Source organism: Seriola aureovittata, chromosome 2 (genome assembly GCF_021018895.1).
Source record: "Seriola aureovittata isolate HTS-2021-v1 ecotype China chromosome 2, ASM2101889v1, whole genome shotgun sequence".
Taxonomy (NCBI): domain Eukaryota; kingdom Metazoa; phylum Chordata; class Actinopteri; order Carangiformes; family Carangidae; genus Seriola; species Seriola aureovittata.
In genome coordinates, this window is record NC_079365.1 from 21084029 (window position 1) to 21108908 (window position 24880).

Sequence of the window (24880 nt, forward strand, 5' to 3'; positions counted from 1 at the left end):
AAAAAACAGTTATTTTAAAGTTTTACTCAACTTTAATTTACTATATGTCAGCAGCACACAGTAAAGTTTAAAAACATTGTTTACAAGAAATCTATTTTTATATTTGAATTAATATTTTTTCCATTATGCCATCTACAGTCCACCATGGACCAATTTCGTATACAATTTTTATACAACATACAATTAGGTTAATCCATGAGCTGAGTGTACTTGTAAGCTTTCACACTTGTTCTGTAAAAACGATAACAGAGGAGCAACAAAAGCAGTTAACAGAAAATCCAAAGCAAAGGACTTCATAGTGTGATCACAGTCTGCCTGGCAAATGTTTTCTTGGATGTGCCGTGTAAAACCACACCAGTGACAGCTCAGCAGCAGAGATGTCACCAAAAGTCAAAATGGAAATCTCACAGATGGCCACCTTAATGTCCCACTCAGTTACAGTGTGAAAATGATCTGTGCCTGAAAGAAATTCTCAATAGATCTCAGCATGTCCTATAACAGTGATTCCCAACTAGGGGTAGGTACGTACGTGTATCTCAGGGGGGACTAATGCATTTGCCAGGGCGTACATGAAAAGATGACTCATTTTATGAAATAAAAATTACAATATGATTAGATAAATATATATCCACATATTGAGTCAGCCGTAACAGCAGAACACTACACCTTGCCATTAAGAATGTGTGAAAACTAGTCACCAAGAGAGCAAAGAAGTCTCAATAATTTGTTAAAAGTAATGGATAATACGTTGAAATTGATCAAAGTAATGGATACATTTTAAGACAGATGGCTAAATGTAATGGTCAGTTACAGTTGTTGTAAAAATTGTCAGCTAAAAGTAACGGATAAATGGCAAATACGCTAAAAATATTGAATCAATGTTTCAACAGCTAAAAGTCCTGGATAGATTTAAGGTAAAGGTAATGGATGAACTTGAAGAAGATCGTTAAAAGTACTGGATAAATGGGGGAAATGCTGTAGTTAGTTAAAAGTGATGGACTCCACATGGTAGTAGTACAAATGCAAACTTGACCATACCGACCTAAACAATATCCACTTTAAAATCCATTAAAAACAACACATTTGGAACTTAACGGGTGGTGTTGATGATGTTTTGGTGAGTTTATCTGACGGGGGTTGTGGGGGTCCATCGGATGAAAGAGGTTGGGAATCACCGTCGTACATCACTGACTTGTCTTGTCTTCTGTGTCTCCTCCAGAGGATCAGCACAGCCAGCGGGGACGGACGGCATTACTGCTACCCCCACTTCACCTGCGCGGTCGACACAGAAAACATCCGCCGCGTCTTCAATGACTGTCGCGACATCATACAGAGGATGCACCTACGGCAGTACGAGCTCTTGTGATGGGCAGCGGCGTCCGGTCTACTTATCTACCTGCCGACCTACCTATCTACCCCCCCACGACCAGTTAGCCAATCACCCCCTCCACTTCCACCAACTTCACCAATCAACCGAGCGAACAAGCGAGCGACTGACCGCCTGCCCTCCCTTCCACCCTGATACAACGTCTCCCGGTAACAATTTCAGAAAAACAGAACAGTGGAACGACGTGTTTTTTTTGTTTTTTGTCTCTTTTTTTTTTTCAAAGGAAACACAGTTAAGGATACACCAACAACAGTTTCATCAACTATTAGCCAGGACTGATTGCTGTACTCAGTTATACTTTGACCCAGGAAAGAGGGTCAAGACTGGAATCCCTCAGTGCAGGCTCTCCTTCCTTTTAGCTCTCTTTCTCTCTCTCAGATATATGAACACACACACTCGCAGGTACATACACGCACACGCACACACACACACACACACACACACACACACACACACACACTACAGCATAAGACATTCAGAAGCCTTAAATAGGTTTTAATGTCTCATATCACAGTCATACACACACATAGACCCTTTCAAAACCGAGTCCTCCTGCTTTCAACAGTTGGCAGAGGCTGGACTGAGTAATGCATCCTGAGAGAGAGGTAGTTTATTCACCACGTGCTGCAGACGAACCAGGAGAAAGAGAAGAAGAGAAAGATGGACATGGAGGGTGGCAAACTGAAACAGAGGAGGGCTGTGAGCCTTTTTTCTTTTTCTTTTTCTTTTTTTTTTGTGCCCGAGGACGGACTAATTGACTAACGGCTGCCTGTGGACGTGAGCGTGACTCGAACATAAGACCACACGGCTCACGTGACCTGCTCTTCAACAAACCAATCGAGGAGGGATGGCAGAAAACAACAAAAACAGAAAAAAAAAAAAAAGAAAAATACCATACAATGCATAAATTCATGCATACCAGTGAACTTCATGCAGTGCAAAAAAATCCAAGCTATATATATATATAGATATTTATATATGTGTGTATATAAATATGTATATATATAAATATAAATATTATATATTCCTGTAATAACACAATTCAACTTTTAAGTTTTTGTTAGTTTTTACCCCATGTTGTGTGTTGGTGTACACTGTGTGTGTGATCTGCCTTTGTGCACCATTTAAACCCCCCCCCCCCTCCTTACCCACACACATACACATATATATACACACACACACACATATACATCCTGGTCCCCCTACCCCCCGCCCCTGCTGCTATTTGACAACTACTCAACATATGGAAAATAAAGGAGAGATTTTATTTAATAAGGAAAAAAAAAACAACGCAAAAGGAAAGCATGAAGTAAAATACATGACTTTACGAGTCTGGATGCAACATTTTTACCTGGGAACACACATACACAGACACACAGACACAGACACACACACACACACGCAGGCACACATGCGCGCCCACACACACACACACACACACACACGCTCCTGCCCTCACCAACCCCCTCCCTCTCCACCACCCCCCCACCCCCCCACCCCCCTTTCATCTTGTTCTCTCACCTCTCCCAATCCCACTTCCTCCCCCTCCCGGCTTTAAGTACGTCTGTCTTTATTTTACTGCTGGACTATTATTCTTGTACAGACTGTAAAATGTATTATTTTGTACAACTTTATTGAAGAAAAAAAAATAACTTGTAGAAGATCCCTGTGCCTTGATCACGACTGTACGTGTAAAAATGAGCTAATATGTAAGTTATGTTTCACTGCGCTGTACAGCTGGACGGGTCTGTCCCACCTCGTCCGTGCTAGCTCACCCCTCCGCTGAGGGCTGGGAGGGAGGGGCATCGGATCGGGGCGGAGGCCTTTCGTCTGTTGCTTAGTTTCCATTTTTTTCCCCCATATTTGTTTGTTCGTTGATTCATTTGTTTTGCTTTGACTCTCCTCTGGTTTATATAATAGGATTTGAAGAAAAAAAAATGAAGAAAAAAAAAAGATAATCAGACACACCACCTTAATGCTGTGTAGTGAAAGAAACTGAACCCTAACACAATTTAATATATATAAAATATATTTCAGATTTTATATTTTATATATATATATGTACTGTACACTTATATCTATCTCCCTTGTGAGCTGTCCCCCAGCTTTCCTTTGCTTTCTGTCAGTAACATCTGCATACATTTTCAGAAGGTGGCGATTCTGGGTGCAGTGGGATGGGTATTAATTTCTTTTTTTTATTTTAGCTTTAACTCTTTTGAAGGAGAGGGAAATATCCAATTGCAAAACATTGCTTGTTTCTACATAAACCAAATTCTTTTTGCTTAAACAAGAAGAAACGGTTGTATTAGTGTTTGGTTCATTCCTAGACTCAGTATACTAGATCCTCTCACCTGAGGTCCACATCACATAAACTCAGTTGCCAGTTTAATAGGTACACCTAGCTAAAACTAATGCAGTCTAATACAAAAGTCCTGCAATAAATTCTTCTTTTATGAAGGTTATAATGTCCAGCAAGAGGTGTTTCTTATACTTTGTCGTCCCTATTTGTCTATCAGTGAGGGTAGACAAAATGTTAGAAAGACCTCTCAGTAAAACAAGGTGCAATTAATGATGATAATAATGTTTATTTATATAGCACATCAAAACTGGAGATTATAAAGTGATGTACAAGGAAAAAGAAATTCCAAATATATATAAAAAATAAATATAATACAAAATCATACAACATACAAATACAACATGGTAGCAAATTATCCAATAGGGTAATAAAGAAGCCTTTTGATAGAAAAATATTTTCATAAGAGATTTTAAAACCTCCAAAGTGATCAAGTTAATTCAACACCTTTCTGAAACAAAACAAAAACTGAACATTGTAACCATCATGAAGGCAGTATGTGCTGCAGGACTGTTGCATTAAACAGCATTAGTTTTAGGTAGGTGTACCTAATAAGCTGACAACTGAGTGTAAACTAATTAGTGTTTCTGACACATATCAGTCTTGAGGAATATTATGGTTTTTTTCCTTGAAACTTTTACCAAAGTCGCATCCTACACAACTCACTTTTCATAGTACATGGAATGTATTTAATTGAGACATACAGAGCCAGTGTCAGAGTCTTGTTCCCTACACAGACTATTTTATTCTTGAAGATCTTTGTCAAAGATACAAATGTGGTCTCTGCCATGGCCTTGCTTTGAAGTAGCCTTATTTTCTCAAGTCTCTCAGAGTCAGATTGTTCCCCGTGGTCTCAAAGACAAAACTGAGATGAGTATTGTAGGTTGTGATACACTAAATGCACCAACCAAGCACAGGTGACATTATCAAAGAATTAAGAAAAAATTAGTATGTTTTCAGTCTGTTTGGCTTTGCAAAGGCCCACAGAGTATAGATGAGGTTGTCGACCAGCTCGATATTCTACACACTATCTTCCAAAACACAGTGACTGGCTTCCCTGTGGGCCTGTTGTCATTAATATACTGCAGTATATGATTATTTGATTTATTTTCAGAGCGATTTGAGTCTCCAGGTTTACATCTGTGGCTTAATCCTTCAAATCTGCAGCAGTGATAATGTGAAAGAAGAGATTACATTCACTGTTTATTTTTATGTCAACACCTCCTCACCTGTGTTCTCCTTAATGCCACACAGGCTGCAGCAGTGAGAGAGTTTTATTTTTAGCTCAAAAACAAGAAAAACCCATTTTTCTATTTTGGCATCAAGTGTTCTCAGTATTTGTTGCTTTTCCATTTCTAATTTTTCCTGTACAAAGACTGAGAGACACAGCAGATACAGGTGCATACATTTTTAGGTAGGAAGGAGTCATAGATTAGCTGAGTTCGTTTGCACATTGGGCTGGTGTGTTTAAGATCTCAAGGACACAAAAGTGTTATTGCAGCTAAACAGCCAGGCCTGTACATGCCTTGTTTATTGTTGATGGCACACAGTGAATTGCAAAAGGAGTAACCTGATGTAATGACTTTCGAAAGACAACAACCTTCTGGATCCAGAAAATTAATAAACCTTAGAAGATGGGAGCTCATCTTAGGAAGAAATTAAACTGGTAAGCATTTGCAGCACACACAGTAAGTTTGACCATCCAGAGAAGTCTTAACCGTCGAGATTCAAGAGGAGTCAAACAGCATGTCACATGCTCATCTCAATTTCATGGAAATCTTGCTGATAGCCCATCTGTTTCCTTGTTGGAGCAACAGGATTATGTGGTGAAGCTGGTAATTCATCCTCTAGTAACATGGTCCAATGCCACTTCCGGGGCTACAGAGTGTGCACACTGACAGTCACGCCTAACAAAGAATCGCACTATAGTTTCACTTTACAGTGGTTTAATGTTATTTGCCTTGCCATCTATGCAAAGTATGAAGAAGTGAAAGGTGTGAAATGAAGGTTCAAGCTCCTCTGAAAGGTCAGGTGAAGCTACACCCATCAACCAGAAGATGCAGAGAGGTTTCACGTTTTCTACTGCAGCTGGCTAGCAACTAGTTAATCTGCATGATATTGCACCACCCACAGGAGTAAAAAGGAGTAGTACAAGGAGTAACTAGGCAGATACTTGCAGCTAAATCCATTTAAGTGCTCTTAAAGGGTAGAAAACTCTGCACCGCTCTCTGTTTTCAAATGTTCACACATGGCCAAAGGCATGGTGACACCTGAGTATTACATCTATATGTGATTGTTGAACACCTCATTCCCACAACATAGGCACAAATATGCTGCTATAACAGTGTCCACTCTTCTGGGAAGGATTTCCACACAATTTTGGAACCTGGCTGCAGGACCTGTCTCCCATTTGGCTACAAAAGCATCATTGAGGTCAGACATTGATGTCAGATGATAAGACCCAGCTCGTAGACTTTGTTCTGGATCATCCCAAATGTGTTGGATTGGGTTGAGGTTAGGCCTCATCATGTTAAACCAGGAAATGCTTCCCCAAACTGATGCTACAAAGTTAGAGACACACTTTTGTGTGGTCGCATAAGGATTTCTCATAATGGAAATCCTCAGACCAAACCATGAAAAACAACACAAGTAAACAAAAGTGTAATGTCCGCACTCATGCCTTTACGTTTTAAACCACAGAGAGCAATGCAGCAGCAGATTTATCTCTCTATTGTCTTTACACAGCTGAATGTGTATACTATACATTTATTATAAGCCCTTTTTTATAAGAATTCAGAATAATGTTTTGCTAGCCTTTCACTCGAACTCAAAACAATGTGTCTCTTACAGCTTTTAAGGTTTTAGCCACAAATTGCTGCATGCATGATATCCTCTGTGGCAGTATCATCCACTTTCTTGGTATTTTATTTATAACTTTATTAGGTATGGAAGCAAATAATGTCCATAAAGACGTGGATTTTACAGGCAGGTGAATACGTCATTTTAAATTTAACCACCATGGCATACTTGATGTTGAAGTTTAAACAACACTGCATTTATAGCATTTAAATGTTTTACTTTGAAAATCATAATCTGATTTACTGTGGTCTCTTTGAAGTTTTCAATTTTCAATCTCAGTTTGAGTGTTGCGTCATTTGAAAAACTTTATAAAACTCAATTAGTATGACGGTAAAGGTTCAGACTACAGTGAAAGACATGCTTTTCCCCCGCTCCACAAGAGGGAGACAAAGTTTAAAAAACAAAGACAAACTAAAAAGAAAAAACACGTGGGCCGAACCGGACGACAAAATGTGCTTCCTCCCGCAAAACCCCGCCTCCACGTTTCCATGCATTGGCGCGCTTCCCCTCTGCTCTCTGCTCCTCCCCGGCTGCTGGTGGTGGTGGACTAACTCTGTAGCGGGCTGCGGGTGAAAACACAGCAGGCATGAGTGCGGCGGGTACTGCGCGGTCCGGTTCGGCGGCCGGCCCGGTCCAGCAGGGATTAAAAGAGGCTCTGATCGAGACGCTGACGGCCATCCTGTCCCCGGTTCAAGAAGTGCGCGCCGCCGCGGAGGAGCAGATCAAAGTGCTGGAAGTGACAGAGGGTGAGTGGTAGCCAGTTTCTAAACGGTAGTTTGAGGGAGTTAACGGTGGTTAGCTACCCGGTGTTCTCACTCATTAACGGCGTGGGCCTCTGTAGACACAAGCGCCAAGCGGACAGCTGTCTGCTGCCTTTATTGTTGCTTATTTTGAATGTGTCGGCCAGGCTGAGAAATAGCTAACAGTCAAAACGTTAACATTAGCCAGGGGACTGCCCCGGCTCCCAATAGCTAACGTTAGGCCGTATTTTCAGAAGTTAGTGATGACTAAGTTAACCTGAAAACTCATTAAAACGTGCTGTTCTTACCCAGGGTCTGAGGTGGTCTCCTTGCCTTCCTCAGCCCGACGTGATCGGACAGGTCGCAGGTAGCCGTGTCACATGGGTATTCATTAGCTAGTGAGTAAGTTATATTAAGGCACATGGGGACTGTGTGGACCCCGGCCTCAACAGCACAGCAACAGGGTGGACACCGGTTTATTCTTCCGACTCAATAAAAACGTGTATGTGACTTAGTAAGTTACGATTTCGGGTCCGTTATTCGTGGGGATATGTGGCCATAATTCTGAAACTATAGCAACGCACGCACCATTCTAGTCTCGAGCACATTAGAAAGAAATAACGTCACTTGAAATGCAGGAATGACAGCAGCAGCTCCTGCACTGTCCTCAGCCAGTAGCCACCCCAACCGTTAATACATCATTTAGAGCGACAGGAAATGAGATATTGAACAACTTCCAGTGGTCCCAAATGTAACCTTAAACCCAAAGCGATTCTTATTAATTTCCACGGTCGCTATGGCAACCGTATAATGTCCGATGATAGATTTTCCCGCGAAGATGCCTTCCAGGGGCTTCTTCCTCGGATCCCGCCTAACAAGCTGCCAGCTTCCTCCATCATCATTGGAGTTGCAACAATTAGTCATTAGTTGATTGATTTAGAGGTTGATCTACAGGAAGATAATAGGAAACTATTTTGATAATTGAATAATAACCCTTGTATAAGCAAAAATGGCAAACATTCTCTGGCCTCAGCCTCTCAAATGTGAGAAAGTTTTGTTTTTGTCATATGATAGTTCATTGGATTGGATATTTGGGGGTTTTTGTCGTTGTTCAGACAAAACAAGCCATCTAAAATCATTACTTTGGACTCTGAGAAAGTCTAACAGGCTTTTTCACTAATTTCAGACATTAGATGAAATTATTAATAGAGAAAATAAGTGAAGCGTTAAAGGATCTTGAAAATGATAATTAGTCTCAGCCCTAATCATCAGCACCATTGGGATGCACACAAGAGAAAGAAAGACAAAGAGCACTACTGCGCTACACAGTTTTTTTTGATCAGTTTTTTCTTTATTGTTACTGGAGGGCAAACCAAAAGTACCCTGAGAGACTCTCAGACATTATGTAGATTTTACAAGCTATACACTACAGAATATAAAGCATTCTTACATTGTATAGTACCATTATCTGTTTATGTACATCACTGCAGTAAAGACCCAAAAGAGCTCCTGCAATCCTCCAAGTTGTGCTGATTGGGTTAAAATAAATTTTCAAGCCTCTTTACAAGCAAGAGTATCTGTTTTATAATTACTTAAAAACAGTGAAAGTATTATGAAGGTCTTCAGTAGCTTGGTGCACAGGAGCATCAAAATGTTAGACCAGAAAAAGATCTTCCCTAAACCACTGCCACAAAGTTAAAAGCACACCTTTTGTCTAAATTACCATTGTGTGTGAAATAAAGTACACTAAAGTATGTGGACAAGAGGTGGCAGTCAGTGACAGTTGGTGTATGTGGACAGAGGTGTCCGTATACGTATTTTGGCTACAACCTGATAATAAAATATAATTGTATAAAAAACAGTGAAAGAGTTATGAAGGTGTCTGAAAGCCCTAAAATGAGTCTAAAGTTATGAGATTTCTTCTATTGAGAAATTAAACCAGTTCAGCACTCTGTCCTCTGGTAGGCAGATAAACAGCTGAATATCCAGTTTTTATTTTGCAGCAACAGAATCTGTCTGCTTTCTTTTGCAATTTATGAATGAATTAAAATATTATCATTAAAGGTCTCAAAATACCTAATGGACTTGGATATTGAAATTGGCAGTATACCCCATGTGAGTAACTGGTGACGGTTGGTGTACAGGGGAAATAATGCCCATAAAAAACCACTGCCTTTTTATTTTGCTAAAGGACTAAAACGTGACAGATGGATACACTACCTAGTGGCTGTAGCTTATACTCCACTAGACTTCCCATTGTCTGTCCAGCGATCCTCATGCCCATGGTGAAAGGCTAATTGTGCAGACTGTCTGTCGACCGTACTGCAGCGTCGCAGCGAGGCTGACCCTTTCAGCTGGCCCCTCTCTAAGGCAGCCGCTCTGCAGGATTGTCAGCATTAACATTGTCTTCTGGCGCCTGATGTCACTCTTACTAAAACCCAGTGAGAGGGACTGAGCTGGTTCAGAGCTGAGGTTGATGCTGAATCTGAACTCTGTTTTTATCTCTCACTCTCTGCATGCCTGCCAGGCCAGGTTCAAACCAGGCTGTTGTTAGCAGCCGTACAGTTACTTGATTTTTACACCACTGATAACCTAAATAAGCAAATCTTGACAGTTGTGGTGGTACCCAGGCTCCTGATAACACCTGGACATTTGAAAAGTTTTGCAATGTCACGTTTGTTTATTGACCCACATCTTTGTAAGAATTCAGCCAATTCGGTGTAGCTTTTCACTTGGCATCACACAGTGTCTTGTTGTTTTTTAATGTCAGTATCTCAGTTCCAAGGAATTAAATAGGGATGTCCTAATTGGATTCCTGGGAAAAAATGAAAAAGCACCCACATATACTTTCTTCTTTAATGTCACAAATGTTCTAAACAACTACAATTATATCAAATACTACTACTGACTTACCTTTATAAAACACAGAATCATCGTTTTGATTGAAGTCACCTTTTATCAGAGACATCTTTGGCAGCAGTTACAGCTTTGAGTTTGTGTGGATCAAATTTGTTTTAAGACAAATTTTTTTCTGTTAATCAGTGTCTGAAAATCCTCAAAAGAGTTTTTTTACCTTCATTTCTTAACTTGATATTTCTTCCTACATCTTATTGCAGTAGGCCACGCTTTGAGCCAGTTGTATGTTCAAAGCTATCTGATTTGTGTTTGCATTAATTAATTAAATTTTTGTCTGCCCTGCTGATACTTTTGTGTTGTAGAGTTTGGCGTCCACCTGGCAGAACTCACAGTTGATCCTCAGGGAGCGCTTGCCATCCGTCAGGTGAGCTGAAAAAAAACCCAAAAACTTTTTTAGAGGAGCTTTGGGACAGACAACACAAACACACATATAAAAAGGCAGTTGCTGATTACATAATTATGCCTGTGACTATTACAGTTAGCATCAGTCATCCTGAAACAGTATGTGGAGACTCACTGGTGTTCCCAATCTGAGAAATTCAGGCCTCCAGAAACCACAGATCAGGTAAACTAATCTTCAACTTAGATGAATTTCTTCTGTCTGTTCTATATTTTAAATTTCTTCCCGAGGGTATCTTTGAGCCACACTTTGTCAAACCCCTGCCGTGTTCCTCCAGGCTAAAGCTGCCATCAGGGAGCTGCTGCCAGGCGGTCTGCGGGAGTCGATCAGCAAAGTCCGCTCCAGTGTTGCATACGCCGTGTCGGCCATCGCCCACTGGGACTGGCCTGAAGCCTGGCCGCAGCTCTTCACCCTGCTGATGGAGATGCTGGTCAGCGGAGATGTCAATGCTGTGCACGGGGCCATGAGGGTCCTCACAGGTGTGTAATAAGCTCCACATACACTAACATACAGATTTTCCGAGTAGGATGTTTTTAAGATGCAGCTGTGATACCAGGTGATTTTTTCCTGAGGGCAGAAGCAGTGTTAATATTGTTGTATTATTATATATTATACTTTTTTTCAGAAATATTTTCAATTTATATGACCTATTTGTTTACATGTAAGCATCCACACATTTATATCTATCTCTATCACATTGAAACTTGATTTGAGTTAATTGCAATGTGCTGCATTCATTACTGATGCACTGATATGATATGTCAGATCTAGTGTTATCTAATGCCATTTAATCTAATCTAATAATCTCTTGTTATAAAATTGAATAAAACTTTCTAGTCCAATATGATACAATTTTTTACAGCCCAAAAACAATGTTGGTGTATTTATATCTATGCTTACAGTTAAGTGACTTTGAATTTATGGTGAATTACACATAGAGGAATCCCAATCAGTTTCACACAGGGATTTGAAATTGAAAAGTAATAAGGAGCCAGTGGTATGGGATTGGTATACAGTAATGTTTACCCAAAGAAAAAGTGGGTTCAGTGCATCCCCATTTATTATATCGTATTTCACAAATAGATGTGTCACTCAAGGGTTTTATGTTAGATTGGGAGTCATACTGTCATTTTGACTGTCATCGCTTTACTTTTTGGGGCAAAGATGTTCTCTTTCTCTTGTTTCACTTTTTGCTCCTTCAAGGATGACAAACACTTTGGATCCTCCCTTTGGAGAAGGAAAATCCGAGAAAACAAACACTTTTTTTCGGTTTCTTTTGTGTATGTATGTAACTGTTTGTCTCACATTTCCAGAGTTTACTCGGGAGGTGACAGATACACAGATGCCGCTGGTGGCTCCAGTCATCCTACCTGAAATGTACAAGATTTTCACCATGGCCGAGGTACTGCTACAGCTCTTACCTTCTCTCGTCACTGAAGGTGTAACGATATGTTGCGGCATGCTATTTGTGATTTAAAAAGAATACAAGGTGACATGGATCAGAGAGCAAAAGCAGAGAACTGCAGTTTATTCTTTGTCCTGGTGAACATGAACTTTGGGTTAATTTTAATGTTCTCTAACTGTCGCAGATTTACAGTATTCGTACCCGCTCCAGAGCAGTGGAGATATTCACCACCTGTGCCAACCTCATCTGTGCTATTGAAGAGCTTGAAAAGGTGAGACAACCACAGCAAGACGTGTGATACTTCTCTTTTAGATACATTAGGTATAATTATATAATAGATTTAGTCTGGATTAATTGTACAATGGAACATTTTTTCCTTTGATTGAACTTCTTTTACCATGGTTCATCCTGTTGATTTGCAGCTGATAAATTATGTTAAGCGATACCTTTCCAAAAAATGACAACAGATGATAGAGTGTTTTTAGATTTGTTTCAGAATCACATTTATATTTGTGTAAAGGAAGTGACATGGATGAGTAACTTGTCAATGCTCTGCAATTAATGTAACTGTACCTCGTGGGTGTTGGTTTAGGGTGCAGCCAAAGCGTTGATCTTCCCTGTGGTGCAGCAGTTCACGGAGGCATTTGTGCAGGCTCTGCAGATGCCTGATGGACCCTCGTCTGACAGCGGTCTTAAGATGGAAGTCCTCAAGGTGAGAGACTGTATAGGCCAAAGGGTCATGAAGAGTTTCTTGTCAGTAGAAACTTGTATATTTAGCATCTAATGAATTGCTGCAGTTTTGTTTTTCAGAATCTGACTGGAAAGTAAACCTTTGTTCAAATATAAATGCACGAAATACGACTTTGTAAATTTGTTAGTCATTGAACTGATTGTGTCTAATTTGTATGAGCTGTAGTGTTATAGTAGTTAAGGTTTACAACTGGTGGTAGTAGACATATCCTTTCAAGAAATAAGCACCTGGGAAGCAAATTGTAATTTGTGCTAAAAAGGAAAATGTGTTGTAGCTAAAATAAGACTTTAAATCTTCATTTGTTCTTCCTCTCCCAGGCAGTGACAGCGTTGGTAAAGAACTTCCCCAAACCCATGGTGTCGTCCATGCAGCAGATATTACCCATTGTGTGGAACACACTGACTGAAAGTGCAGCTTTATATCCTTTACAAAGCCAACTGTGTATTAGCTAGTTCCATGCTGGGTTAATCATCGCTGTGTGCTGAAAACATTGTTGCTTCCATTTTTGGGCTGAAAGAACATAATTTAACTGGAGGATTGACTTCCCTTTTATGCTTTTCCCAAAGAGCTGTTCAACACTTGTTGTGGTTTGTACTTGTGTTCTTGTGGTTACAGAGCATCCTCTCTCAACCACTAATCCACTTCACTGCAGCAGTTACATGGAAGTCACCTGCTTGGTCAGCAAAATCAAAACACTTTCACATGTTTAGAGAAAGACAGTGTTGCAATGGGCCGTGGAAAGTAATGTATTGTATTCAGAGAATAAAATCTGCTTCCCGATATAAATTGTGCGAACATTTTCATCTGATAGATTGCATAAGGATAAGAAGAAAAAGCCTGAAGTTTTTCCGTACCATGGCAGGACATTATGTCATCTTGCTGGAGTGTGTGACTCTTTAGATAATGTTCTTGTGAACGTGATAACTCAAGAACGATATATAGTAGAAAATTCATACCTACACAGAAAGCAGCCCACATTTTTGAAGCACCTTTCTGCATAAATTTACATATTAATGGAGGGAAACTGATTTCCCAGAAATTGTGGTCACTCCTAAACACTTTCAAACAACAAGTTCAAATTCGTATATTGATTCAAATGGAAACTTTTGCATATTAATGAGATTAGAGTTTTTTTTTGTTTTTACTTCTGTTATCATTCTTGATGACAAGAATGGCGGGACATGAAGCAGTCCAAGTGTTTAACTGAGTATTCCTTAACCAGATGTTCACTTATGTAAGAACAGAAGTCAACTACACGGAGGAAGTAGATGACCCGGTAGACTCGGACGGTGAGCAGAATTCACATCATCCCTCCCTTTTTTTGTTTCTACATCTGCTGCTGCACGTAACAAGGGCTAGCAAGTTTGACAGAAGTGATGATGTACTGAGTTTGTTGTAGGGACACTTCTCAACTGTCTTCTGGTGTTGATTGTTTTGTTTTTTTTTTGTTTTTGTTTTTTTTTTACAGGTGAGGTCCTGGGTTTTGAAAATCTTGTGTTCAGCATCTTTGAGTTTGTTCACACGCTGCTGGAGAACAACAAGTTCAAGAGCACAGTGAAGAAAGCCCTGCCCGAACTCATCTACTACATCATCCTGTACATGCAGATCACTGAGGACCAGGTGAGTACAGCATTTGTATTTATGTTGAAACACTGGTGTGAGGCCTGATTGTTTTGCACTGTTGTTTCTTTAGATCAAAGTGTGGACGGCTAACCCCCAGCAGTTTGTAGAGGATGAGGATGATGACACTTTCTCGTACTCTGTCAGGATCTCTGCGCAGGACCTGCTGCTGGTGAGATACTGTTAAAAAAAAAAAAAAAAAAATACAACTGTTACTTTAAACATAGGACAATGCTGCATGAATATGCGATGGACAAAATGTGGCTATTTAAAGCTCAAATTGAAATAACTCTGTGTTAAAGCATGGGGACTGAGCAATGCCCGGCTTTCCTAAGTTCCTAAGTGCAGTGGTTTCATGGCAACTCTTTGCTCACTTTGCGGCGTCTGCTCCGCCCTGACAGTGTGTGTATAATGATGGTAATCTTTGACCTGTGCTTTCAGGCTGTTGCTGCAGAGTTTCAGAATGAGAGCGCAGCGGCGTTGGCAGCGGCGGCGACCAGACACCTCCAGGAGGCAGAACAGGCCAAAAACAGTGGCAATGAGCACTGGTGAGGAGCGACTCTACACTAACACTTCTCTCTTACTCTCTGTCTTTATATGAAAACATCCCAGTGTCTGGTCTTAAAGCTTTGCTGGATCTGAGCCACATTCCTGCTGATTGACGACAATGGGTAAATGAGGAAAAAAAAAACCCTGGAGCTGCCAAGCATGACATGTAGAGACGTACCGGGCCTGTTGAAATGAAAGAAACATTGCTGGCGGTACATCATATAAGCTGCCATTAATTAATGTTAATTCTATGAACTTGATGACAGGCAGTTCACAGTTTGATTCCACCTGTGCTTTTAAGTCAGTAGTAGTTTTGTTGTTACTTTTTTTTAAACTAGGTGGAAGATCCATGAGGCTTGCATGTTGGCTCTCGGTTCAGTCAAAACCATCATCACAGAGAACGTGAAGAACGGTCGTATCCAGTTTGACATGCATGGTTTCCTGGCCAGTGTTATCCTCGCTGACCTCAACCTGGCAGGTGAGCCTGACACTGACCTTTGGAGATTTATAGAAGTGATCGCCAACATAACAGGAAGACCTCTAAAATCTACCACAAGTGCTGACTTTGTGAAGGTTATGAGGATTCTCTCAAAACTGATGATGATTTTTGAGGAACTTAACATAAGTGTTTGTTTCTTGCCCCTGTAAGTGCCACAGTTCCTCATAAAGACCACATTCTTACAATGTAAAATTGCAAATAAAAGTGATAGAATTGTTGCAAAACTGTTTTTCTTGTTTCTTGTTTGGCTTCTCTTTTCACTGCTGTCTCTTGTTGTGGTTTTTTTCTTTTTTCCTTTCTCTTGACCAGCGGCGTCTCCGTTCCTCCTCGGCCGGGCTCTGTGGGCGGCCAGTCGTTTCACAGCAGCCATGTCTCCTGAGCTCATCCAGCAGTTCCTCCAGGCCACCGTCAGTGGGCTCCACGACAGCCAACCGCCCTCCGTCCGCATCTCCGCGGTCAGGGCCATCTGGGGGTGAGCAGATCTCGGGGTTTTTTAACTCTTTTTAGTTGTTAAACTGTGCTGTGGTAATATTTTTGTAATCTAACACAGTCAGTGCGAACATCTTCATCTCACAGCAGACTCGTCATTTGTCATTTTAGCTGGCAACTGTTGATTTTGTCTGCTGAAAATAACAGCTGTCTCTTGCAGATGTTTATCCGTGTTTGTATACCAGATATCTCTATTACTACAGCTCCACACACACGGCTTTAACATCTGGATAAATCTCAAGTTGGGTGGGGCTGCCATAGACGATGACTGCTCACCAACTGTCAATGAGCATGTTGAAGAACGTTTAAGGCTGAAAAATACTGCACAGTTACAACATATTTATTTATTTTATTTTATTTTTTGGGCATTTTTGCCTTTGTTCTGATAGGACAGTGAGAGATAGACAGGAAAGTCAGGGAGAGAGAGAGGATGACATGCAGCAAAGGGCCATGGGACTCGAACCCATGGCCGCTGCGGTTAGGACTGAGCATATGTGGTACGCACTCTACCAGGTGAGCCACGAGGCGCCCTGATAACTACATATTAATGTTTTTGTTTTCTTTATACAAAGGTTATATACGAAGTGTAGATCTATGAACATGTTAATGTTGTTTATAGTAGCTACTGCATCTCGAGGAGACGGTTGACATTTTTTAATCTCACTTGTACCTTATGGAAAAAGCTGTCAGTTTGTTTCAATATGTTTTGTTTCTCAGAAAAACATGTAAACATTTCAAGACTTTGAAAAGCTCACTAAACAATCATCAACATGTAAAAATATTAAGGAGATACTGGATGCTTGTAGACACCCACGTATCCATGTCATTCTCCAATTCTGCAGCTACTGTGATCAGCTGAAGCTGTCGGAGAGCACCCATGTCCTGCAGCCCTTCCTCCCCAGCATCCTCGAGGGTCTGGTCCAACTGGCCGCCCAGTTCAGCTCGGAGGTGCTTACGCTCGTCATGGAGACGCTGTGCATCGTCTGCACCGTCGACCCGGCCTTCACCACCAGCGCCGAGAACAAGATCTGCCCACTCACCATTGCTATTTTCCTTAAATATAACAATGGTACTGACAAAGCTCCTCTAACCACATCCTCTGCCAGGCTGTTTGTGCTCTTGTCTTTTTATATTTTTTTCTCTCTTACTAAATCTGTTGTCTTTTAATGGTTAAACAGAAGATAGATTTTGCAAGATCTGGGACATTTCCCTGTTTGTCTCTAATACGTTGATATGGATTAGCTCGATGCAGTGAGGAGGGGAAAAAAACTTATTTAAGCAACAATCACAAAGTGTTTCTCAGAGAAGACATCAACATGTTAAGTTAAGAGACGCGTAGATTTGATTCGTCTCTTATCTTTTCTCAGGCTGTGTCTCCCCCTCTTCTCCTCAGACCCTGTGGTGGCGTCACTGGCTCAGGACATCTTTAAGGAACTGGCACAGATCGAAGGCTGCCAGGGCCCCATGCAGATGCGTCTTATCCCCACACTGGTCAGCATCATGCAGGCTCCCCCCGACAAGATCCCCTCTGGACTCTGTGCTGTAAGTGGTGCAAAGAGACACCAAGGTTTTCTAAAAGACAAGTAGGAGGCACATTAATGTGTCCATGTTTGTTTCCCCGCCAGCACCAGGCCCTAATGATTCTAAAGTCAGTTGTTATTTCATTCTGTCCTCCCTCTTTGGTCCAGAACAAGATACAACAACAACAACTGGCAAGATTGCCATGATTTTTGTATGTCAAATAATGGCGACCGAGAGGCCCCTGTGGCCCTCTGTTTTGTGCCATTATCAGGTAAAACATTTTCCCTTGACCAACACTTTGGTGCATAACCAAGCTTCTCAAAAGCGAATGGTCAGATTTCAATTAAATTTGCAGCGAATATTCATTGTTACCAGACAATGAATGACAAATTGTTCTCATTTATTGTTTCTCCACCAGCTGCCGTTGTCCTTTGTCCAGCTTCATATCTTTGTTGCACTCCTGACAGTGTCTCCACAAATAACCATTGATCTCCTCTCATAATGCACCAAAAAAAAAAAATGAATCCTAATTTGCAGCTGTTGGCAGACAGTTTATAGTGTGGGCATGTCTTCCATCTGGCACACACACTCAGTTCATTTCAAACTTTACAGTGTGTAGATAGTTTAATAGACTGGACACAGGGCAGGGTGTGTGCTGCTGAAATGACAAACTGGTCATGTTCCACAAGTCACAGTGTGTAAGCAGTCACCTCAGTCATCAAGCCCAGAGCAAAAGACAAATGTAATTACTGTGTAGATATAAACCTGTAATTTATACTGTAATTTTATCATTTATGCTTCTTTTGCACTTGCTCATGCAACAATACAACAATATATTCTATTGTTAACAATAATCTGACTAAATCATTCTCAGTCAGAACTCAGATCAGCAATCAACCACGCAAAAACTGGAATTGATGCGTTCCCAATTTCCTCCTCACCGTTCCCCTTTTTTTTTCCTTCTAATAGTAAACGACTCTGCTCATTGACATTGTTCATCTGAAACCTCAGTTTGTCTGGATGGGACATGTCTGAAAATGTTACAGGACCAAGCCCAAATAATTAGCTCTGCATTGTCCCTTCCTTCTGTACCACAGACGTCCATAGACATCCTGACCACAGTTGTGCGCAACACCAAAGCCCCTCTGTCGGAGATGCTGGTGTGCCAGGCGTTCCCTGTGGTGGCACAGTGCACCTTACGTACTGACGACAACACGATTATGCAGGTGAACCCAGGTTTTTTGTTTTATTCAACCTCACCTTTATTGCATTTGCACATGAACACATTGAATACAGTAGGAGAATGAGGAGAATGATGATGTTGTCCACCAACTCTCATGAGCCACTTATATAATAATAATAATAATAATAATACCCCAATTCATTAAACTTACTGTCTCCACATTTATTTTTATCTGAGGTCTTCACTGGTTTTGGACCCAATCCAAAATGTGGCTGTGGAAAACCCACCTGAACCCGACTGAATTCATTTTCATAAAAAAAGACACAGCCAGACTCAACCTGAGTAGATCAGAGGATAATTTGAGATGATCCAAAATGTGATCTCCCCGAACAGAGAGAGAACACAAACACTGGCAGCAGCATGATACAATATCAGGTGTGGGAGATATTGACCCAGATTTTACTGAATAGAAGTTGGACCCGATGACCCTGTAAAGACCTCTACTTGTTTAAGTAGAGGTCCTGTTTAAAAGAATATAAAAATATAAAGAGCAAACATTGCAAAGTCCAACATCTATGATCTGCATCACCTCTGCCTTTAATGCTACACTCCTCTCACTCTCCTTTTACTCCCACTCTCTCATCACTGTCTTCCCCTCTCCAGAACGGTGGCGAGTGCCTGCGGGCGTACGTCTCTGTCGCCCTGGAGCAGGTCGCCCAGTGGAGGGACGAGCAGGGGAACAGCGGCCTCTGGTACGTCATGCAGGTAGTCAACCAGCTGCTGGACCCCCGGACCTCTGAGTTCACGGCTGCCTTCGTGGGCAGGTTGGTGTCCACTCTGATCTCTCGGGCGGGAACCGAGCTTGGGGAACAGCTGGACCAGATCCTCCGAGCCATTCTGAGCAAGATGCAGCAAGCTGAGACTCTGAGTGTCATGCAGGTAGGAAGGGGAGGATGCAAACTATTACAGGTCATGTGATTATGTAAATACGATTTGGTTGTAAATTACTTGAGTGGCCAACCTGGGGCCTCATTTGTCATGTGAGAGAGAGAAAAAAACTATGCTCTAATAACATGTCATAGCTGAGAACCCCAGATCACTACAGTAATTAATGAAAATCTGTTAAGCTAAGCCGTTCTTTATTTGACACTTCCACAAGTGGCTTATCCAAAGATAAATAAAGATACAGACAATATGGGTGATTGGCAGATCATTCCAGTTACATGATGGTCAAATTAAGATTTGCAGAACACTGGGCACATTACTACTTCTTTAAGTAGTAACAATTCATAGGAATACAAATTTGTTTTAATTTCCTTTTTAATTGTTGTACTTTTTAATAGTTTAAGCATAACTGCAAATATCCCTGTCAATTACGATTTGTGATACTGAAACAGTTCATTATTAATACAGACTAATTCCAATTGAATGTAATTAGCAGATCAGCTGGATCTCATTATATAAAGTCACATGTGCTCAGTGTGCAGTTCTAGAGAAACAGCATGAAATATGACAATTACTCTGAAAGAAATTATCCAAATAAGATGCAAATCTTAAGGAACAATAGTTAGCGATAATAATCCATTATTACATGGCGAACAGTAGTCATACTTGTGTGTAATTTAATCAGCTTGTCCACAATTATGTCTGTGTTCCACTTGGTGTTTGTTGATACGCCTGGTCAGGAGTGGTTAAAAATGTGTTAAGCACATTTTCAAGCACAAGAAATGGTTAAGTTGTATTCTATGCATAGAAATGAGCATCCCCATTGTTAAAGCACTAATGAATGATAGGTGAGACCCTTGGCCTTAATTTTGTTATTTATTTCTGCCAACACTTTACTGTTACAGTTCCCACAGGTGCAGTTACCCCCAACCCTCACTTTTTCTCCCCCCCTGCCCTTTTCTCTCGTCCTCTCCCTCTCTGTAGTCTCTGATCATGGTGTTTGCCCACCTGGTTCACTCCCAGCTGGAGCCTCTGTTGGAGTTCTTATGTAGTCTGCCCGGACCGACGGGGAAACCTGCCCTGGAGTTTGTCATGACAGAGTGGATGAGCAGACAACACCTCTTCTACGGACAGTACGAGGGCAAAGTCAGGTGAGGCAACATTTTCATTAAGAATTTCTTATTCAAATATGATAGTTTTACCAATTTTTATTTAAGAATGAAAACAATTCACTAACATGGGTTTAATCTATAGTCAAGTGACCTTCGTTACACTTGCTGTACACTGCAACTAATTCATTTTTCTTCTTTTGGTCTTTGCACCCAGTGAAATGTATCCACACACAAATTAAAACAGCATTTATAAAGACAAAGAAATGTACAGTCATAACATTCATTGTGCGCAGGTGGCACAAGTGTTGCAGCCACTATTATTATCTGTGCCTGTAGATGGCGACATCAACATTTTTATATTTGCTGCTGTTACTTTTCCTGGAACTGAGGCTCTACAATACTAGTTAAGCCTGCGTTTTAGGTGTTTTGCATTAATGGCACTGTGGTTGTCACAGTTTTGTTTTTGTTTTTTTGTTTTTAATCATTAATTTCTTCTAGTATAGCTCTTCAACAGAGCTGCAACTGAAATGTCTCAAATGAGATGTAATACAAGGATTCTCAATTTTTGATCTGATTTTTTTTTTTTTTTTTTTCCCTGTAGCACGGTGGCGCTCTGTAAGCTGCTGCAGCACGGCCTCAACACCGACGACAAACGTCTCCAGGACATTGTGGTGAAGGGAGAGGAGATCTACAGCCCAGATGACGGCATCCGCACAAGATCCAAATCTGCCAAAAGTAAGGCACCAAACGAACTTGAGTTGTTACTTAACTTGACTACTTCGTTCTATATTGTAAAAACGCAGCTTCTGACTGGTGAGATAGTTGCGTGTGTAAATGACTGTGAATACTTAATAAATATATTTTTAAAGCGGTTTCAACAATCCCAATACATCCACGGAGTGATGTTAGGAGGTTTACCACGTTCACTTTGATGTCTCCTCCACAGACCCAGAGCGGTGGACCAACATTCCTTTGCTAGTAAAGATCTTTAAACTGATCATCAATGAGCTGTCGACAGTAGTGGAGGCGAACGCCAGCAGGGCAAACGCAGCAGACTGGAGCCAAGGTGAGGACAAATAGTACAAATGCTTCCGTTACACTCATTCAGCTGATGTTTTTCCAGTTAGTCAGACTTGAGATGTTTCCGCAGTGGGACAGATTCTCTGTGACACATCTGGGACTATTTCTTACAGTTACAGGTGATGTGATTAAAGGGTGCAACTGATTTGCTAGAAAATAGTTGCAGTGAATTTTGTCACATTTGGCAGATGACTTTGAATTGTATTAAAAAAATTAATAAATAAATAAAAAAGCTCAGTCCCATGTCTGCAACCTAAAGAATAGGACAGCAGACACTTGAGTCACCAGCTGTTTCTTGTTTCAGATTCCAGCGGCATGTGGGAGGAGCAGGAGGAGGAACAGGGGGAGGATGATGATGAGGAAGATGAAGGGCTTGCAGGGCAGCTGCTTTCTGATCTCATTGCCTCCAACAAATACGGTACGAGTATCTCCCCTGCGCATCAGCTATTCCTGTATTTTGTTTTCATTTCAACTTTCATGAATATATACCTGTTTCCTTGTTTCTTATACTTTGTTTCAGGTTACCATTGTTTTCCTCATATCCCTGTGTTTTTTCTTTTCTTATTTCTTTTTTCTTTTTTAATTTTTCTGGCAGATGATGATTATTACGAGGATGATGAGGAGGACGATCCAGATGCCTTGAAAGACCCCATATACCAGATTGATCTGCAGGTACATTCTCTAAACTTTTGATTTCACACATCTTTATCTCAAATATGACCATTGTTGGTACAGAAAGGTGGATTTATAAGTCGGGAGACTCTCGCCCGTCTGGAGGATCTGTGTTCAGGCACTGCAGGGATACTCTGTATGTGAGCTGTAACTGTTCCCATCATAACACCATGCTGCTGATTGTTTTCAGTAATTATAATGATGATTGTTATCATTAATATTGTAGTATTACTAATAAGTTTTGTAGCGCATGAAAGGTCTTCTCAATGTGACCGTGTCGGCTCTCTGGGAAGAACCTGTCATTGCTGCAAGACGCAACCATCGTCACTGGTCTAAGAGTTCTTTCTCTTCTAGAACGTCAAATCAGATCAGAAGATGCTTCAATTATGATGGAGCTTTAGGGTACAATTGTGCCCGCCTTGGCGGATTATTACATTGAAGCACGCAACTTGCCATCCCAACTGCTGATGAACAACTGTTATTTAATCATGCAATATTATTTTCCAGGACATTCCTAAATATCTTGGTGAACAAAAGGTAAACTGTCAAAGAGCTTAGGAGCAAAAAGACAATTGAGTAAACACTGCCCGCAAGAGAGGGAATGGATTCCCAGAGATATCAAGGCACAAACTGCAAGTAGAGAACGTAGGAGCCTTAATTATAGGGATGGGATTTGATTAGATTTTATTGATACCAGTGGCATTATCAATTCTGCTTATCGGGCAATTCTTTAGAGATTCCCTTTATGATTGGGGCCTATGCAGATTTTTGCCACACAGTCACACCTGACAGCTTTTGCTCTACAATATAAACATAAGCCTATAGACTATGGCTGCAGCATGATCATTGATTTTATTAAAATAATCCCACAATTCACTTTCAGGCTGTTTTTCTTTTCTTTTCTCTTTTCTTTTCGTGACCAGAAGCAAAGCTCCACTTCATCCTCTCATCAAAGTTGCATACATTGACACCCGCTTTAACAAAAGGGGGAGGCGGAGCCCTTGTGTAGTTTGCGGAGCCTTGCGCAACTCTGAAAAACGTACAGAAAAACAACAAAAGAAATTGCAAAGCTTGGGGCGTATTAGTAATGTAAATATACACTCAGTGGTCACTTTATTACGTACGTCTGTATAATCTAATGCAATCCAACACAACAACTCTGTCATAAATTCTACCTTTACAAAGCTTATAAAGTTCACTTTTTGTTGATGTTGTTGGAAACTAAATGTTTTTTTACTTAGGATTTAAATATTACAAGGACATCTGATCGAATGTAGTCCAGTACAAGAGCATCACGACATCATTGTTCATTTATTTACCACGCCTGTGAGTGTCAATAAAAACTGAACATTATAGGCATCAGAAAGGTAGACTTGATGGCAGAGCAGCTGTATTGGATGAGTGTATATACATGTTTAATTGATTTTTCTTGAAGCACTACAGTATAAACGATTCAATGAACCTCCAAAGTGTCAAAGTGAAAACCCCTGACCCGTGTAATGTGTCTTTTCCCAGGCTTACCTGACAGACTTCCTGACACAGTTCGCCCAGCAGCCCTGTTACAGTATGTTCTCAGGTCACCTCAACAACGCCGAGAGACAAACCCTGCAGTCTATAGGTCTCTAGCCCCACCCCAATCTGTCTGCCGCTCCAAGACATCATGTTCCATCTACAATGCCCTGAAACTCTCCTCAATTGCCCCATCACTTACGCTCTTATGATGAATTTACAACCTAGCAAAAGAAAAGAAGAAAAAATTTTGGGATGTTGGTCCTGGCAGAGGGAGAGGACGGGGTGCACTTACGCATAACTCTTCAGTTCTCCACACTTGTGCTGGGATGAAGAACTTTGCAGATGTTAAAGTGAGGAAGATGAAGAGGTGAAAGACTGCACAGAAGGTCAGAGGACTCGCCTTTCTGGAGTAATTTCAAACTGGACAAGAGGATTGGAAAAAAGAGCTTTGAGGCTTCACAGTCGGACAGGTGAACCATGAAATATGAGTGGACTATTTTGCCATGTCCTGTTTGTAACTTAGCCTGTTATTTTTGTGTTTCTGTATAAACAAAGTGAAATGCAACATGAAAAACACTTCCAAGAGACTTTACATTGATTGAAGGAAAGTTAAACAAAAAACAAAAAACAAACATCCCGATCTTTGGAGAGGGAGAGAAACGTTGGCGGCCTTATAGTCCAACGTAAAACGTTGACTGTTTCTGACAGGAAATGAAAAGCTCTTAGACCAGCTATCATGTCCCGGGGTACGGTGGGTATTTGGTAATTCACACTGTTGCCATGGTGATTCACAGCCCTGTCATTTCCTTGTACCCATTGAAATTTGGGATCAAGAAATTTCTAAATAAAAGTCCTGAATGGACAACATTTCCAGATTGAGTTCC

General features: G+C 40.9%; 2 protein-coding genes across 2 annotated transcripts in view; both read left to right on the forward strand.

Annotated features, from left to right (window-relative positions):
* The window catches only part of LOC130177456 (guanine nucleotide-binding protein G(s) subunit alpha-like), a 34073-nt gene extending 30381 nt beyond the window's left edge, over positions 1-3692 (forward strand). The window contains exon 12 of the mRNA XM_056389227.1: positions 1220-3692. Coding sequence (XP_056245202.1) covers positions 1220-1366 — 147 coding nt within the window. The 3' untranslated portion in view covers positions 1367-3692. The remainder of the gene's footprint in view (positions 1-1219) is intronic.
* Positions 3693-6861: 3169 nt separating this feature from the next.
* Positions 6862-24875, forward strand: ipo9 (importin 9). Its single transcript, XM_056389215.1, has 24 exons — positions 6862-7348; positions 10561-10622; positions 10737-10823; positions 10936-11137; positions 11972-12060; positions 12248-12334; positions 12656-12775; positions 13132-13232; positions 14045-14103; positions 14283-14434; positions 14508-14606; positions 14876-14982; positions 15322-15461; positions 15792-15954; positions 16814-17040; positions 17365-17513; positions 18590-18718; positions 19339-19614; positions 20605-20771; positions 21334-21467; positions 21679-21798; positions 22117-22230; positions 22408-22484; positions 24000-24875. The coding sequence occupies exons 1-24, from the start codon at positions 7189-7191 to the stop codon at positions 24108-24110; spliced, it is 3132 nt and encodes a 1043-aa protein (XP_056245190.1). The 5' UTR covers positions 6862-7188; the 3' UTR covers positions 24111-24875.
* Positions 24876-24880: the final 5 nt, after the last annotated feature.

Coding starts and splice junctions, on each gene's coding strand:
- ipo9 (XM_056389215.1), top strand. CDS start 7,189: ATGAGTGCGGCGGGTACTGCGCGGTCCGGTTCGGCGGCCGGCCCGGTC. Junction 12,776..13,131: donor TTAAGATGGAAGTCCTCAAG/GTGAGAGACTGT, acceptor TTCCTCTCCCAG/GCAGTGACAGCGTTGGTAAA. Junction 21,799..22,116: donor CGCAGCAGACTGGAGCCAAG/GTGAGGACAAAT, acceptor TTCTTGTTTCAG/ATTCCAGCGGCATGTGGGAG.